General features: G+C 38.7%; 1 protein-coding gene across 10 annotated transcripts in view; it reads right to left on the bottom strand.

Annotated features, from left to right (window-relative positions):
* Dennd1b (DENN domain containing 1B) overlaps nt 1–17,646 on the bottom strand; it is a 227,656-nt gene that overhangs the window by 142,868 nt on the left and 67,142 nt on the right. For 6 of the 10 annotated variants that reach the window (XM_039091333.2, XM_003751245.4, XM_003751244.4 and 3 more), the window contains 2 exons: nt 3,591–3,640; nt 1,613–1,732 (listed from right to left, as the gene is read on the bottom strand). The exons of 3 other annotated variants lie outside the window; for them this stretch is intronic. In XM_039091333.2, coding sequence (XP_038947261.1) covers nt 1,613–1,683 — 71 coding nt within the window. In that variant the 5' untranslated portion in view covers nt 1,684–1,732; nt 3,591–3,640. Of the gene's footprint in view, nt 1–1,612; nt 1,733–3,590; nt 3,641–17,646 lie in introns of those variants that run through there. One more of the 10 variants, XM_039091336.1, reaches the window with a different exon arrangement.

Raw genomic sequence — 17,646 nt, 5'->3', positions numbered from 1 at the left:
AAAACTATCAGAAACGTATTTAAAATACAGTGAATATTCAGTATTTATTTTGGCTTGCTAACAGTTTCAATATATTCAAGATATTCTGAATTAAAAAAAGAAAGAAGTTCAAACTCTTCAATTATATATAATATTTGAAATTCAATTTGAAGGTAATTGGGGAAACTACTGAATCCAGAGTCAAATCTAACAAATGATGTCAGTAACTCATTCTCTGACGAGTTATCAAAAATGATAGGGGACAATGGATTATCCAGCTCCGTCATTTCTTTGGAGTGTTCTTATTAAATCCCAGGTCTCACTATATAGCAGAGACTCACCTCAAATTTACAGTCCCCCTGCTTCAGTCTCCAAGTGCTACTATACTATTACAGGCATGCACTACCTACCATACATGGCTCTCAATGACAGACAAATATAGCTCAGTAGCAAATGGCCAGAGAAGCCATTAGTTTCACACCAGAATGTGCTGTTTAATGAGACCCTCAGTAGTTCAGGCATTTGAATGCTTTTGGATACTTGGTGAGTTGGTCTCCAGTTGGTGGCTGTCTTGGTAGTCTTAGGAGATGTGGCCTTGCTGGGGAATGTGTGTCACTAGCGCTGGGCTTTGAGAGTTAAAAACATTGGCACAATTTAAGTTGGCTCTCTGATTTCCTGCTTATGGTTTGGAATATGAGCTCTCAGCTGTTCCTCTCATCATGCCTGACACATGCTGCCTGCTGCTATATCTCCCTACCATGATGAGAATCGACTCTGATCTCTCTGAAACCATAAGTCCAAGATACAACCCTTCCTTCTATAAGTTGGTTGGTATGGTGTTGTGCCACAGCAAAGCAAAAGTAACTAATAATCAAGGTTTCCCTCATAGATGTTAACTATAAAATGAGTGCTATTATCTATGGAGGCTAGAATTACCAGTATCCATATTATAAAGTGAAGAATTATATCTTTATAGGCTACATCAACTGCCAACAATTCAAATCAGTCTTATACAGGAGGGCACCATGACGTCTAGCACAACCAGCACATACCTAAAACCCCATTTACCTCCAGCTTATTGTCTCCACGGGGATGGGTAATATGTACAATGAGCAGATAGCCCTCCCATTTGTCTAAAGAAATTAGGAATATAAATTTTACACAAAGCTTCCTAAAATATATAAGGTTAACAACATCTTTTAAACATTTTATTCTCTAACTTCTTCCCAAGTACAAGTTTGCAATCTTTGTCTTAAACCAGCAACTGATTCACAAAGATCGCATGTGTATCAATGACAGAAAAGAGCATGTTAACTTTACTAAGTGTTATCCTACTTACATATCACAACTCACGTGTTAATATCTGATTTTCAGTACTAAATAAAAATAACTAATCCTTACAATATTTAGTTCTTTTTAGAAAAATTTTAACATGTTACTGGTAAAGAATTTACTCTATATGTGGGACAGAAGGGAGAGTACTTATCTTACTTGGGTTTAGACTGAACAGGTAAAGAAAATTAGAAAAATTATGAAAAGTTGCTTTGTTTTTATTTTTTGAAATCTCAAGCATGATACAGCAGGGCAGAGGCACAATCTGTTTTGTAGCCATGTTTTGATTGTAATTACTCACCTAAGAATACACAAACAAACTCTGCCTCCAGATGTGAGCCTGCAGAACCCAAATCGTTGCTTACTTTCCATGTCTGTCAGGACGAAGGTAAAGTGCTGTCCAACTTGATTCTGAGACACCCTAAGACGTAACAATATCATAGTATTAAATCTGTGCTGATTTTCTTGAAGATAGAAAGACAAGACTAGCGTTTGGCCTTGGCTTCGCCTTTCCAATACTGGGTTCTAGTAGCTGAAATGATGTTCTATAACTAGAAGGGTCATGAATCTATTATAAACCAACTCATGAGTCATGAGTCAAGCATAACAATAGTTCTAACAGTCCATGGGGAGAACGCAACACAAATGCCCCACGTAGAGGTCAAAGTTCATCCTTACTGTCAAAAGAGTAAGCTACGCATAAAATACATCATGAGGTTGGAGCCAGAGTTACTCACTCTGGGGAAGAATCAACAGATTCAGTCTCTACACTCAAATTCTAGCCCTCCCCTTGTCTAAATTAACCTACTTTTCACAATTTTTAACTGCCTGCATAGCAAACCATGTTTTTCATCCTCTAAAGGTGATCACCGCCATGTTGAATTGCCTCTTCTGTTGACATTCTCACCCAATGTGCATCAAGTACTACTGTTACTTTTCTTAGCATTGTTTTTTGGAGCTATCAAAAAGCTGCATAATCAAACTTCAACTAAAGAATACAATCCTGACTAAAGAGCCCTACTGGTGTTCTACAATGAGTTTTACCTGATTTTAAAACTGCACTTCAGCATAAAGGATGATGTAAAACTAAGCAAAATATTTAGCCCTGCTTAAAATGCATCAACATACTTCCAAATACTGGCTCATAAAGCCACAAGAAGACTTCATGTTCTTTGTCCCAAAACAAAATATTGATAACATAAATTTTGGTTTTAAAAGAATTGTACAGATTTTGAAATTAAATAGATTACTAGCAGTATTCTAAAACTGTAAATTATTTTGTCACAAACAACAGTTGCTGAACAAGAACACATATAAGTGGCCAGGACAAATACATATCTAGTCTTATGCATGTAAATTAAATCCTCCAGTGACTAATATGTCCTCTAGTGCTCAAGATTTAGAATATCCTCTTGCAGTTTTTCTTCCTCTATTTTATCATTACTATTGATTTAATACTATAATTTTGAAATTTGACAGAACAACTAATTCTCCAGAAATAAGATAAGTAAATAATTTTTCATCAGCAACATTTATTAGAATCAACTAACCCACTATGAGATCTCTTTACTCTCTATATACTAAAAATTCAGTCTCACTAATATTTGGCAGACCGTCTTCATAAAATGATTTTTAAAAATGTTTTTATAGTACATTCCAAAAATAAAACTGACAATACTGATCAGCCACATGAAAGACAAGAAATGTCACTATTTCCAAAGAACTATCTATTGTGTTAACTTCCAAATACATAGAAGAAGTTCAGTTGGCACTGGCAGTGAAACACAACCACGATGAGATTGTTGAAGCTAGTGGGGACGTTTCCCACAGCCGCTCTCAGTAGCACATTGTTGTATGACGCTGTTCTTAGAACCAACTAACAACAAGTTACAACCTGGCACAGACGCTCTTCCAGTTAGGATGATCAGGAGTGAGCAGCAAAATCCTAGTTTTAAAAGACCTTCTGAAGGCCCCAATCAAAGACCAATGACATGTTTTTCTCTAATGCTTACATCTATACCTGAAAACTAAGGAGAAGAATCAGAACTGCGGCCAATGTTCCTTTAAGAACACCTGTCTGGCCAGGGTAGAGGAAGCAAAGGACAGAATAATCTGAAAGGCTATTTCATTGTGAGTATTATCTAATTCTGAACCTCATGCCTGCCATATTTGCATAGAAGAAAAACAAAGATATATGCCATTCTTTAAATGCTATTTGATCATTTTGAGGTGTTGCTAACAAGGAATAGCGTTACCTTACTCATTAACTCATACTATACCTTTCCACATCGAAGGGAAAACAGAACCTGGGCACACTCTGCAGAACTTCCTAAAAATGCAAATGCAAAATAAAGAGGACACTTTACAATGCTTTTTAAACATGCAGTTAAAACTTTTTTGAAACATTTTCAAGGAGCCTGTGAAGTATTTTTAAGACAAAGGCACTGGTTCTCAGACTGAAATAATTGATTATTAAAAAGGACTTAAGTGTGTGCTTTGGCAGATTGCACTGACAATGCCCGGCAGCCCCAGGAGGGAAAGGGCTGGCCTGAAGGGTATTAACACCCTTCGCATCCCCGCGGGGATCCTCTTCAACAAGGCCATATGGATCTCACAGGGAGCAGAGCACCATATGGGCAAGCTGTGTCTGCCTGCCACAACTAGTACCACAGGCTAGCCACAGGGATTTTTCACAGATCCTGGCTCACAAACATAAATGTTGTTTCAATTAAAACGCAGGCAGAGAAAAGGGAATGAAGTTGGCAGCAGAATGAATTACTAAGAGGCCTGATAACTCTGTACATCCCAATACACAAGTATTCAAAAAATTCAAACGTTGTATATTCTAAAATGCATATTTATATCTTATAAACACTTGTTACTAAATTTATTTCAAATAGCCCTCTTAAATGTTAGCTTAAAACAAGTATCTGTTACAATGTAGCTAAAGATAGAGTATTTAAATATAAAAATCAATGTTTTAGTAAAACATAATAATCTCATTAAAATTACAACAAAATGCAAACAACGGTAAGATAGTTGGAAAAATAAGGGAAGATGTAGTTGATGTACCTGAACAACACATTAAAATTTAACTCCAAATCTATAGTTCTACAGATAATTACAGACATCATACAAATTAAAGGTAGGGGATCTTATAAAGGAGCAGAAACTGAAAACAATTCCTATGAGGAAGCAAAGGAGCAAATATCTTAGCAAAGCTGTCACTTCTACAAATGTTTTTTTACAAATAAAACAAACACCCAGTAAAATGAGACAGATCCTAACACTTAAACCTATGAAAATACAATACCAAGTATTTCCAGGTAGAATTTCTTAACTTGAAGAGATAGATAGATGGATAGATAGATAGAGATATAGATAAAGATATATACATCAATTATCAGTCAAAAATAAAATGCTGTAGAAATCCAATAGCAATACCTAGGAAAGCTTCAAGAGAACTCACACACAGACCAGTAAGAAGGGGAAAAAAGCGCCTTAGGGCAAGTATGCAGCCTTGCTTATGAATGTGTACCATTAAAAGTTTGAGCATAGGCCCATGTTTAGAGAAAGTTATTTTACTCTTGACAATATTTTGCTAACTGTAATTGAAGAAGTCACTAGACATGAAATAAATTGCTAGAAAACAGCTTATTACAAAGGAGGACAGTTGTTTTCATTTGACTGTTGCTTAATCATTAGCTTGTGTCTCATAATGTAGTGAGGTCATTTACTGTATTTACTACACCTTTAATTAGTGGTCAGATAAACTGCTACAAAATTAAGCACATAATTCAGAAACAATAAAAAACATCCAAAGTCAATGTCTACCTCTAAATATATGTAAATTCGCTATATATTTCACATCAATTTTAGTGCTCAAATTAAAGAGGAAGCCTCTCTATCAGTTGCTTAATCTTTCACAAACGCCCCCTCTTTTCCATAAGCAACATGCATGCCACACTCTTCTGCACAACAGCAGCAGCTCGCTTCCCAACTGGCAGGAGCATCCCTCAGGGGACAAGTCTTTAAACCTCTTCACTCTTTAAAATTCAGCCAGCCAGCAGGTCTGTAGAGGAGTGTATAAACAGTATAGGAAAAAATCCTCCTCTCAGCTCTGTCAGTGACAGAGCAGCTCCGCTGTTGACAGTATAAGCAGGGTACACACAGATCAATCGCCCAAGTCCCGCAGCTCCTAGACTGGATTTCCTCCTTAATTACAGGTGCAATACAAAGGAAAGTTAGGAAGAGGGGGTTGAACTGAGAGCGGAAATGGATTCAGATTCAGCATTTGTTCCTTCAGTCATTGTAATAATAGTGATAACTGAAAGTTATACTTCTACATATATTAGAAATAACTGAGGTTTTATATTCTCATTCTCTTTCTATTACACACACACACACACACACACACACACACACACACACGGAATTACTTTTAGATATGTATTCATAGGTTAGTCAGGTTTGCCATACTACTCAATGTAAACATGAGACGTTTCCTGTGTTATTGAAAATTTTTATTCCTACAGAAATTTCCTTTACCAAGAAAAAATTTAGGGTCAGAATATTTTTTATAAAAATATATTATTCTCACATAAAAATAATTGCTTATACATGTCAAAGATAAAAACAGAAAGAACAAAGAATGAACTAGAATATGAAATTATCCAGAGGAAGGTACCAATGGGCAATAATGGATACTTTGTACATGTTCTAAAATAAGACATCTAACTATCATATTAATGACTGGAAATAACTCATGAAACTTCTTAATTGGGTTATGAATGTGGCTCACTTATAGCCTTGTAGAGAAGCCAGGGCCGTGAATGAGAAACTGCCCGTTAGATGGACGGTTTCCCCGCAGAGCCTCTAAGCAGGAACAAGCAGTTAAGACACAACCCTTTCTTAAATATTCTAGAGTCCTCGGTGAAGCCCCAGGTCTGCTTTGGACAGGCTGAAGATGAAACACATCATTTCTGAACCCTGCTTCCACCTGCCCACCGCTTCCCAGGGACAAACGGCAGCTCGCTCTGAGGGGCCATAATCCCCCCTTCCTGCTCTGCAGAGGAAATCTGATCTACACTCATGATTTCAGCTTTATGGATTCCCACTTCATACAGCCTAGGCCTTTTTATGAAGCCCATAATTATCCATATATACTTTCCCACATCATTTTCTGAAGTCCAACATCTCACATTTACACTGTTTAGAACTGAGCTTGTCTCAGTGACAGCCCTTGAAATATAGTGACAGAATCCTCTCTGAACACACCCAAACCAAAATTATGGCATCATTCAGACCCTCCTCTCTCCCATATATAACCAATCATTCACCAAAAACCGTAATTCAATTTCATAACTAGCCTGCTCCCCACAGCTGCATTTGACAGAGTTCCTCTTTCAGTTAACCTTTAAACCTGCACTCCTGTGACTTTATTCCACTAGGACAAAAATACCCACTACAGTGGAAGTTGCAGATTGGAGTGACTGGGTCCTCTCTTCTGGGGGTCAAAAGGCCCAATCCTGAAGGTTTCCTGTGGGTGATCATTGCTCCTCCAATTAACACTATAATGAGTGATCCTAGGACATTGTTCGACAACTGGCTACATGATAACCAACAGCTGGACACACACAAGCGGAGAGACAAGGCAGATTATTCAGGCTCTATTTAACTCGACATCTCCCTCCAGGAACCAGGAATCTTCTCCGGGTCTACTCTAGGCTGGCTTTCGTCCTTTCCATGTGCTTGTAGAGTGACCCAGAGCTTTCAGTACGTCACACAAGCACGCAGCAGCAATGCCCAGCATCCAGTGAAGACACCATCTCTACCCACCTTTCTACAGCTCACCGTGTGTCATCTAGTTAGACCAACAGACCCTTCCTGAGCCAGTCATGGAAAGAGGTGGTTACCTCTGAGTCCTGCCACAGGCATGTGTGGAAATGCCAGAATTCAGTGTCATTTAGCTTTCAAATGAACTTGAGAAAGATAATTTCAGTAAACTAATGTTTGTAAGGCTCTGCACAATAACAGTATAAAATAATAAATTTACATTAAAATTCTTAATGTAAATATAAACACTATATGAGGATAGTTCTCAATATCCATAATTGTAATTTATAAATTTTTTTAAGATTTTATTTTATTGTATGAGTACACTGTAGCTGCCTTCAGACACACCAGAAGAGGGCATCAGATCTCATTACAGATGGTTGTGAGCCACCATGTGGTTGCTGGGATTTGAACTCAGGACCTCAGGAAGAGCAGTCGGTGCTCTTAACCACTGAGCCATCTCTCCAGCCCCCCATAATTGTAATTTATTTTAAAAAAAGATTCCAGAATCTCTTTTTTTAAAAAGAAGTGGCAATTTTAATCTATTTGGCAATTTTAATTCAAAGTTTTCAAAAAGGGCGTGGTTTTCTAAAGATAATATATAAATATAATCTTTAGCATAATAATTTGCATATCATTTTATCTATCTGTACTTTATAAAAAGGACCTATAAACTCTACAACAACAACAAAATAACCTACCACCCAGCCACAGGAGTCTGAGGAACAGAACTGAGGCTGAGCCCCACAATGTGCACTGAGATGAGACCGGGCACCTGAGGGAAGTGCCAGGGACACTGTTGGACACATCGCTCACTACATCTTCTAAGGAAAGGTAGGCACACAACATATGGTGACTCCTTATTAGCAGAGAGGGCATAGGAAATGACGACGAGTCGGTTTAAACATCATATCCTTTGAGAAATGTCTTAAACTCAAGAGTCTATTTAAAACTTGAAAGAATGGGGAAAAAACAAGCTAAGCCCAATAAGATATGTTTCCTCTTGGTTTTCACATTTTTCTGTTTTGTGTTTTTAATTAGAAATAAAACTCATCTTTACCCTTCCTAAGTAAAAAAAAAAACACACAAATCTGTGTGTTTTTACATTAATATTGTTTAGATTACTAATTTTAATTGACTTCACTATCAAAAATTCACAATAAATTATCAACATTAGACTTCAGTAGGTCCATGAGGCAGATGCAGCCAGTGAGAGATGTGTGGAATGTATTGAGAAGAGACCATGCTGGTAAGACTGTGTCAACTAGACATCAACTCAGGCCATCTGGAAAAGGGAACCAGACTGAGCAAATGCCTCCATAAGCTTGGCCTGTAGACAAGACTACAGGTGTTTTCTCCTGTAACAACTAGGATGGCAGAGTCAGCCCACTGTAGGTAGAGCCACCCACAGGCAGGTAGGTGGGTCTGGGCTACATTAAGGGGAGTGAGCCAATGAGCAGCACTCCTGAGTGGTTTCTGCTTCAGTGTGTGCCTCCAGGATGCTCCTTCTGCCCTGATGTACCTTAATGAGGGACTATATGCTATAAGATAATATAAAGCCTTTCCTCGCCAAATTGCAACTGAAAGCAAACCAGAATACATACATACACACACACACACACACACACACACACACACACACACACACACACTGAGGGAGGGAGGGAGGAAGGTAGGGAGGGAGAGAGGGAGGGTGGATGGAAGGGTGGGAGTGAGGGAGAGAGAACGAGTGTGTGTGTGTTTGTGTGTGTGTGTGTGTGTGTGTGTGTGTGTGTGTTAGTTGTATATTGAAATATCTCTGCGGTCTCCTGTCATCTTTGATTGATCTAATTCACAACCTAAAACATGCTTATGCACAAAAGGAGATGGGTGCTGTATCTGGCAACAGAAGGCATAATTCTTTACCTCCTGTGCATTTAATAAGAGAAGCTTTTAAAAAGAATGAAAACTGTATATAAAACAAATGAAGATCTAGAGATTTTAGTCAAAAATTCCATCAGAAAATACCTTTAATGTTTGGGGTTTTATCATGTTTTTAACTTTTCATAAAAGTGTATACTGTTTATCTTGAACTTATAGCACCCTATTCTGTCCACCCTCCTTTTCATCCCCTTCCCCTCCTGTTAGTCCCCTTTGTTCTGCAGTTTCAATTGTTATCAAATACACATATATTGTATATGTCTATATAAAACCTAGGAACCACAAATGAGAAAAAAGACGCAAATATCTTTCTGAGATTGGCTTTATTCACGCAATTTCCCTCCAGTCTAATCTGTGAGCCTGCATTAGACATACATACCTATATTCCTCTGAACGGCTGACAAAGCAGTCCATTGTGTGTCGATACAATGTTTCTGTTCCCAGTCCTCTGTTGACACATACCTAAGCTGGCACTATGACTTAGCTATTGTGAATACTGCTGCAGTAACTATTGACACAAATTGTCTCTGCAGTATGTGACCTGGGAGTCCTCTGGATAAATACCTACATAATGGATTTACATTCACACTTTTAAAAAGCCTCCATACTGACTTGCATAGTGAAGACCAACATTACATTCCCACAAACACAGTATAAAAGTTTTTGTCCACATCCCCACTCTCAACAACATATTTTGTCATTTGCTTCCTTATTGAATATCTTACTGACTGGGGTGAAATATAATTTAAAGGAATTTGGATTGGACTTATCTGATTCCAGTGAAGTTGAACATGTTCACTCGCCATTTGCATCTTTTTGTGAACTCTGCTTATTTCATTAGCTGTGTTACTGACTTAGTTGTCCACTGATTAGTCTTCTATATATGTTGATATTAATATAACCCCATATATACAGCTTGTAAGTACATTTCTCACTTTATAAACTGTATCTCCATTGGAATAACAAATTCCTTTGTTGCATAGAAAATTTCTAATTCATAAGGACCCATTTATTGGCTACTGCCCTGAATTCCAAATCAACTGGTGTCCTTATCAAAAAGTTCTGCCTTATAATACCTTAAAATACTATCCTTTTTCCTAATAATTTGATAATTCAATCTGTATACAGAGCAATAATGAAAAAATGCATGATATTGGTACAGAGACAGGTAGATAGATCAATGGAATAGAATTGAAGACCCAGAAATGAACCCACACACTTATGGTCACTTGATCTTTGGCAAAGAAGCTAAAACCATCCAGTGGAAAAAAGACAGCATTTTCAACAAATGGTGTTGGTTCAACTGGTAGTCAGCATGTAGAAGAATGCAAATCAATCCAACCTTAACTCCTTGTACAAAGCTCAAGTCCAAGTGGATCAAGAACCTCCATATAAAACCAGATACACACAAATTAGTAGAAGAAAAAGTGGGGAAGAGCCTTGAGCACATGGGCACTGGAGAAAATTTCCTGAACAGAACACCAATGGCTTATGCTCTAAGATCAAGACTCTACAAATAGGACCTCATAAAAAAATTGCAAAGCTTCTGTAATGTAAAGGATACTGTCATTAGGACAAAATGGCAACCAACAGATTGGGAAAAGATCTTTACCAATCCTACATCTGATAGGGAGTTAATATCCAAAATATACAAAGATCTCAACAAGTTAGCCTCCACAGAGCCAAATAACCTATTAAAAATGGGGTACAGACCTAAATGAAACATTCTCAGCTGAGGATTGTTGAGTGGCCAAAAAGCACCTAAAGAAATTTTCAATATCCTTAGTCATCAGGGAAATGCGAATCAAAACAACCCTGAGACTCCACCTCACACCAGTCAGAATGGCTAAGATAAAAAACTCAGGTGACAGCAGATGCCAGGGAGGATGTAGAGAAAGAGAAACACTCCTCCATTGTTGGTGGGATTGCAAACTGGTACAACCATTCTGGAATCTGGAGAATCCTCAGAAAATTGGACATAGTACTATCTGAGGACTCAGTTATACCACTCCTGGGCAAAAGATGCTCCAACCTATAACAAGGACACGTGCTCCACTATGTTCACAGCAGCCTTATTTATAATAGCCAGAAGCTGGAAAGAACCCAGATGCCCTTCAACAGAGGAATGGATACAGAAAATGTGGTACATCTACACAGTGGAGTACTACTTAGCCATTAAAAACAGTGACTTCATGAAATTCATAGGCAAAATGGATGGAACTAGAATATATCGTCCTGAGTGAAGTAGCCCAGTCACAAAAGAACACACATGGTTTGCACTCACTGATAAGCAGATATTAGCCCAAAAGCTCTAATTACCCAAGATGCAATACACAGACCACATGAAGCTCAAGAAGGAAGACCAAAGTGTGGATGCTTCAGTCCTTCTTAGAAGGGGAGATAAAATATTCACAGGAGGAAATATGAAGACAAATTGTGGAGCAGAGACTGAAGGAAAGGCCATCCAGAGACTGCCCCACCTGGGGATCCACCCATATGCAGCCTCCAAACCCAGTCACTATTGCTGATGCCAAGAAGTGCTTGCTGACAGGACCTGATATGTATGTCTCCTGAGAGACTCTGCCAGAGCCTTACTGATACAGATGAGGATGCTTGCAGCTAACCATCAGACTGAATAAAGGGACCCTAATGGAGGAATTAGAGAAAGGACTTAAGGAGCTGAAGGGGTTTGCAACCCATAAAAGAACAATAATTATCAGATCTGCCCCCTCCAGAGTTCCCAGAGACTAAACCACCAACCAAAGAGTAGACATGGAGGGACCCATAGCTCCAGCAGCACATGTAGCAGAGGATGCTCTTGTTGGACATCAATGGGAGGAGAGGCCCTTGGTCCTGCCAAGGCTCATTTCCCCAGTGTACAGGAAGCCAGGGTGTTGAGGTGGGAGTGGGTGGTTAGAAGGAGGAGCATCCTCACAGAAGCAGAGGAAGAGGGCTTGAGAGAGGGGAGAACTGGGAAAGGGAATAACATTTGAAATGTAATTACATAAAATATCCAATAAAAATGCAAAAAATAAAAGAAAAATAAATAAATAAATAAAAGGATCAGCCATAGAAATGGCAGGTTCTTCAATTAAATTAACCATTCTGGACTCTATGTTGAGTTATTGGGTTTTTGTTTTTGTTTTATTTTTTGGTGTGTGTGTTTTGTTTTTTTAATGAGGAAAAAGTGTTTTGAGTAGTCAGCTTCTCGGTACATGTATGAAACCATTTTGTTCAGTACAGCAAATAAACATAAGCCAGCTGAACATGGAAAAAAAAAAAGATCTTTGATCCACTTGGAGTTTATTTTCTACAGACACAAAGATAGGGATTTTAATCTTATTTTTTCATTTGAGTATGCAGTGTTCTCAGTGCCATTTGCTCAAGAGGCTCGCTTTCAACCAGTGTGTTTCTAGCATCTTTGTAAAAGCCAGGCAACTACGATGTGTGGGTTTACACTTGCACACGCCACTGAATTCAACGGACCTGTGCAGTTTCTGACAGTGCCACTGTTTCTGTTGCATGGCTCTGCAGTTTGACTTGACATCCCCTCATCACCTTCATTTTGCTATGATGGTTTCGGTTACTGGGGGATTGCTGGGGTGAGGGGATGGATGTTCTGTGCTTCCACATGATTTGAGACTTGTTTTCTGTGTAAGATAAGGTTTGCACTGAATCTTTAGATTACTTCTGTTGAGGTATCTGTGTTCATCATATTGCTCTTTTCAAATCCAGGAGTATGGAAGGTCTTTCAATTTTTAGTATCTTCTTCAACTTTTTATTTTAAAGGGTTTTTACTGCTGCTGCTGCTGCTGCTGCTGCTGCTGCTGCCACCACTGCCACAACCGCTTCCGCCACTGTTTTGGTTTTCATTTAAGATAAGGTCTCACCATGTAGAACAATCTAACTCTGAACTCCACCTTCCACTGTCTCCGAGTACTTGGGTTAAAGACACGTGCCACCAAGTCTAGCTAGATGCAATAAGTTTTAACTGCATATGTCTTTCCCTTCATGAAGCAGATATCCTCCAAGGTATTCTACCTGCCAGGCACAACTACAGCGAATGGAACACAGCAATGGGCTCTTTCTTAGTATGTTTGTTATTGGTATACTGTAGACTATTGATTTTTCCTTGTGTCCTGCTATTTTGCAGACATTGTTCATCAGAGCTAAGAATTTTCTGGTGGAGTCTTTTGCTCTCATACATAGAAGCTAATTTCTTGCAAATAAGGACACTTTGATTGCTTCCTTTCAAACCTGTATCATTTTGACTTCGTCCTCTTCTGTTCTTACTCTTGCTAAGAGTTTGAATACCATGTTGCATGAAGAACAAAAATAAGCTCCACCCTTGTCTTGTTGAATTTTGTTTTGATTTCAGACAGGGTACGGAAAACTGACCAGTAACTCCTTCGCATAGTCGGTGTTGATTTTGGAGTAGAGGAAAGGAGGGACTCCAAATCAGTGTGTGTTAAGAGAGAAAGCATGGCAGTGATCCAAACAGCTGGAACTGTTTGGCCTCGTGTAAGCTATGCTACCTGAGCTGTGCCTGAGTGTGTGAGGACTGCACAGGTGCACATCCCCATTTCTCTAGTCCAAAATCAACACTGAGTGTGTGAAAAATCAACCAAGAAAATATAAGCATGTGACTGAATAAGATAACAAGGACAATCCAACATTTGGAGCCTGAATTCAGTAGAGATAGAAATGCAGACAAGAGCTCAACCAGAAATGATGAAGAAATTGAAAAAGTCAATAGCCCAACTAAAACCTAAGAGGGACAACTTAAAGTGGAGTGTATCAAGTAGAAGAAACAACATCAACACTTGAAAATAAAGTAGAGATATTTGACCAATAGGCAAAAAATATTTAACCACAGGAAAGGAACATGTAGAAATTGTGAGACATCATAAAAAGTCCAAACCTTCAAATTATAGAGAAGGCAAAATGAAGGAGAAGAATCTCAGGTTATTACAGAAATACACAACTGGTCAAAACGCAGAGAAAAACTAGCTGTGGACACCAGTCCCAAGTGTTACATCTCCAACACACTCCCCACACCCAAGGCTCAGGGAGGCATCATAAAATGGGGCAGAATGACTGTAAGACTATGTTTCCTATGTATGACAGGAAAGCTGAACCCATAAAATCTCAACGAAGTAGTTGCTTAAACCAGACCTGAACCATGATAACACTAGCGGACATGCCAATGTGGATTGGAGAGCTCCCACAAGGTCCTACTATGCCAGATGAAGAGCTACAGGCAGGAATAACTTCTAAGAGGAGAACTCCTTCCTTCAGATGATCCTTCTAATTTGTTACTCAGTATCAAGTCATCAGCCCTAAAAAATATAACATATGATTCACACTAAAACCAATCAGCAGATTGTACTTAAAGATTTATATTAATATATGTAACAGTAAAGAAAATAATTTGTGACATAGTTGGAAGAAGGGTTAGTAAAAGAAAAATGAGGGAAATTATTTAAAAATAATACTCAAATATGAAGTTCTCAAAAATATAAATATTTTTAAAAAGAAAATTCTAAAGTCCTTGAAGAAATGTCCCTCTAAAAAAGCATGAAGTAGCTGTCTTCATGTCTCCTGAACGGCCTCGTTTGATGTGTATCTGTCAAGGAGCAGAACACTTACCTATATGCTTGCTAGCTGCACTGACTGGATTGAGGAGCCTTTTCCACCTTTTCATTCTAGGCAGCCTCAGCCTTTGATGGTGAGCACACTTCTCAGAGGAATCAGAAAGATGGATCTTGTGTTCTCAAACAACCTGCTAGTTTGTGCCTTTTAATTATGGAGTCAAGATTGCTGGTATTCAGAATTATTAAGAGGTGTATATTACTGCCTGTCATACTGTTGGTTTATAAGATTTTGTGCATAGCCTTTCCTCATTGGCTTAACTACTTATGCTAGCATGCTTTAGTGTTTCTCCAGCTTCTGGGTGTGTCTAAATTTCCAGTTTAAAGGAGTACTTCAATCTTTTATATATTTGAAGATACAGCTTAGAAGTCATGAATTCATAGTCTGTTATTATCAGGAAAAATTAGTTCTTCAAAGATAACAGATGGGGTTTTTTGGAGAGTAGGGTAGTCTCGGTTATGAGCTTCTTTAAGAATGTGAAATACATCATTGTAAGACTTTGTGCATTTAAGAGTTTTTGCTGTCAAATCTGCTATTACTGCCAGACCTGCCATTTCATGTGAGTTGGCTTTACCTGAACTCTCCCCACATTTTTTTTCTTCATTCTATGTATTTACAGTTTTAACTACAGTGCAATGTGGAGAGGTTGTTTGCTGGCCTTGTCTATCTGTTGTTTTTAAAAGCCCCTTGTATCTATATTTAGAAAATATTCTGCAATGATTTTACGTAAATGATTTGTCTCTCTTTAGCATTAAATATTTCTTTTTCTATGTTCACGACTCCTAGATTTGTTCTTTCCATAAATGACACACATCAAGTGGGGCCAGGTCACACTTTATTAATTTATCTTTTGTTATCTGTTGGCTACAATTCATCTACTTTGTCTCCCAGTTTACCATTCTGAGCTCCCTGTGATCCATTCTATTGTTGGGGCTTTCCATGACTTATTGGCATTTTAATTTCCAGTTTTTCAGTTCAGTTTTTCTTCCATGTTTCTGTTGCTTTGCGGAGTGCCATTTTCAGATCCTGTTACATATTCCTGTTCAGACGCCTTATTACATAAACTGTTCTGCTGTTGTGTAGAATTTGGTTTTGTGTCCTCTGTGTGTTAGACCATGCTGCATGTGCGCTCTCTGATTTCTTCTGAATTATTTGCCTGAGATTTCACCTTGACGCTGCCATTAGAAGCCATTAGTGTGGGATCAGTAATTCTTAGAGGAGCATTGCCTTGGGTTTTCATATCTTGTGTTATTTGCACTGAGACTTGTTTTCTTGGGGTCATGCCACTGGCTAAATTGTTTCTAACAATACTTACATAATGAAATGTTTGCAGTGTTCAAGAGAATCAAGATTGTAGTGGTATATTGCTTTTGTCCTGGTACACTATATGGGATGCCAGCATTATTGTGAGAGACTACTGTCTTAGAAGCAATTACTATTAATGGATAGACCATTGTGAAAATGCAGTAGTAGTCAAAAATAATCACACTTAAATCACGCTTAAAGGCTAATCATTTAAAAAATAAAGGAACATTGGTAAGACTGAAGCATAAATAAGTTAGTTACTGTGAATGACCAAAACTAAGGACATATTTTTAAAAGCCTATGCAGAGCAAGTTAGTTTCAAATTACAACTTTTTACAACAGTGGTTCACAAGGTTCACCTTGCATGGGTGAACAACAGAGCTCAAAAAGACACGGGTTATTACATAAAAGCCACAGGGCCAGAAATGAAATATTTCCTACTAGTTATTGGCCAGGGAATCTCCACAAGCTTCCAAAATAGCACTGTTTATGGCCATTGTCCTTGGTTACCCACCATAAGCATACGGAAAGGCTCTGCTCTTAAAGACACCATGCACATTGCCTGTAGGACAGAGAGAAGTCAAGCTCAAACAGAGCAGGAAATACCTTCCTGTTGGCTAGCTTCCGTGATGCTGGAATGTGCTGTGCAGCTGGCCTTCCGGGAGAGAAAGACATCAATGGTCTTACCCAGTCCTGGACATGCATGGTGCAACACTGACCTTCCAGGTATGAGGGGCTCACTAATACTGGCGCTACTGTTATGGGATAACTATCTGCTTTTTGGTTGGATATGAGGTCTACTCCACAAGAGGGAATTTCATGGCTGATACCATAATCCTGATGAAAAACAGCTTATGGCTATAAAAGTCATAGGCCCAAGGGTAGAGCCTGCTATTTCTATTCTGCTAGATAGTCACGCTGTCTAACTGTCTTCTAAATATTTATATTCACAGACTATGACTGTTCTTAACCTTGTTACCAGAGCTTCCTTTTGCAGTGGGTTGAAGTTAATGATCAAAATATTGAGCATAAGAAACTGAGTGTTCAGCCCTAAATGGGACAGCTGTATTCAACCACATACACGCACATGCACCAAAGCCAGGGAACACTGTAAAAGGAGGCAGAGAGCATAAGGGTCAGAGGAGGGAAGACATGCTATGAGCTCTGTCCTCTGGACATGGCATGGCTATCACTCTCATGAACTCACAGAAGCTGTGGTTACCCCAGCACCCCCCCCCCGTACTGAGAAGCTATTGGCAATAGATAGTTGTTGGAGGATGGAAAATCACCCCCCACCCCCTTTTTCTGAGGATATGACCACTGACTAGTATGCTTCCCACGCTCCTGTGGGCTGCCTCATGCACATGCACAAATGGGCAGCTCAACTCAGTAAGCTGGCCAAATAAAAAATTTAAAAAATGAAGTTAGAGGTAGGGCACGCTAGAGGGAGGAAAATGGATTACGTATTGTATTTCATTGGATGCATATATGAAACTCTCAAAAAAGACTTTTAAATTCAGTAGATTAATATAACACTAAGACTGCCCCAAATCTCAACATCCTACAGACTGTATAAACCCTGCCAGCCTGTGTTGAGATGACCATGGGAAAAATGATAAGGAA

This window comes from Rattus norvegicus, chromosome 13, assembly GCF_036323735.1.
Source record: "Rattus norvegicus strain BN/NHsdMcwi chromosome 13, GRCr8, whole genome shotgun sequence".
NCBI classification, from domain to species: Eukaryota; Metazoa; Chordata; class Mammalia; order Rodentia; family Muridae; genus Rattus; species Rattus norvegicus.
The sequence above is the reverse complement of the archived record's forward strand: the minus strand, read 5'-3'. Positions and strand labels throughout refer to the sequence as shown.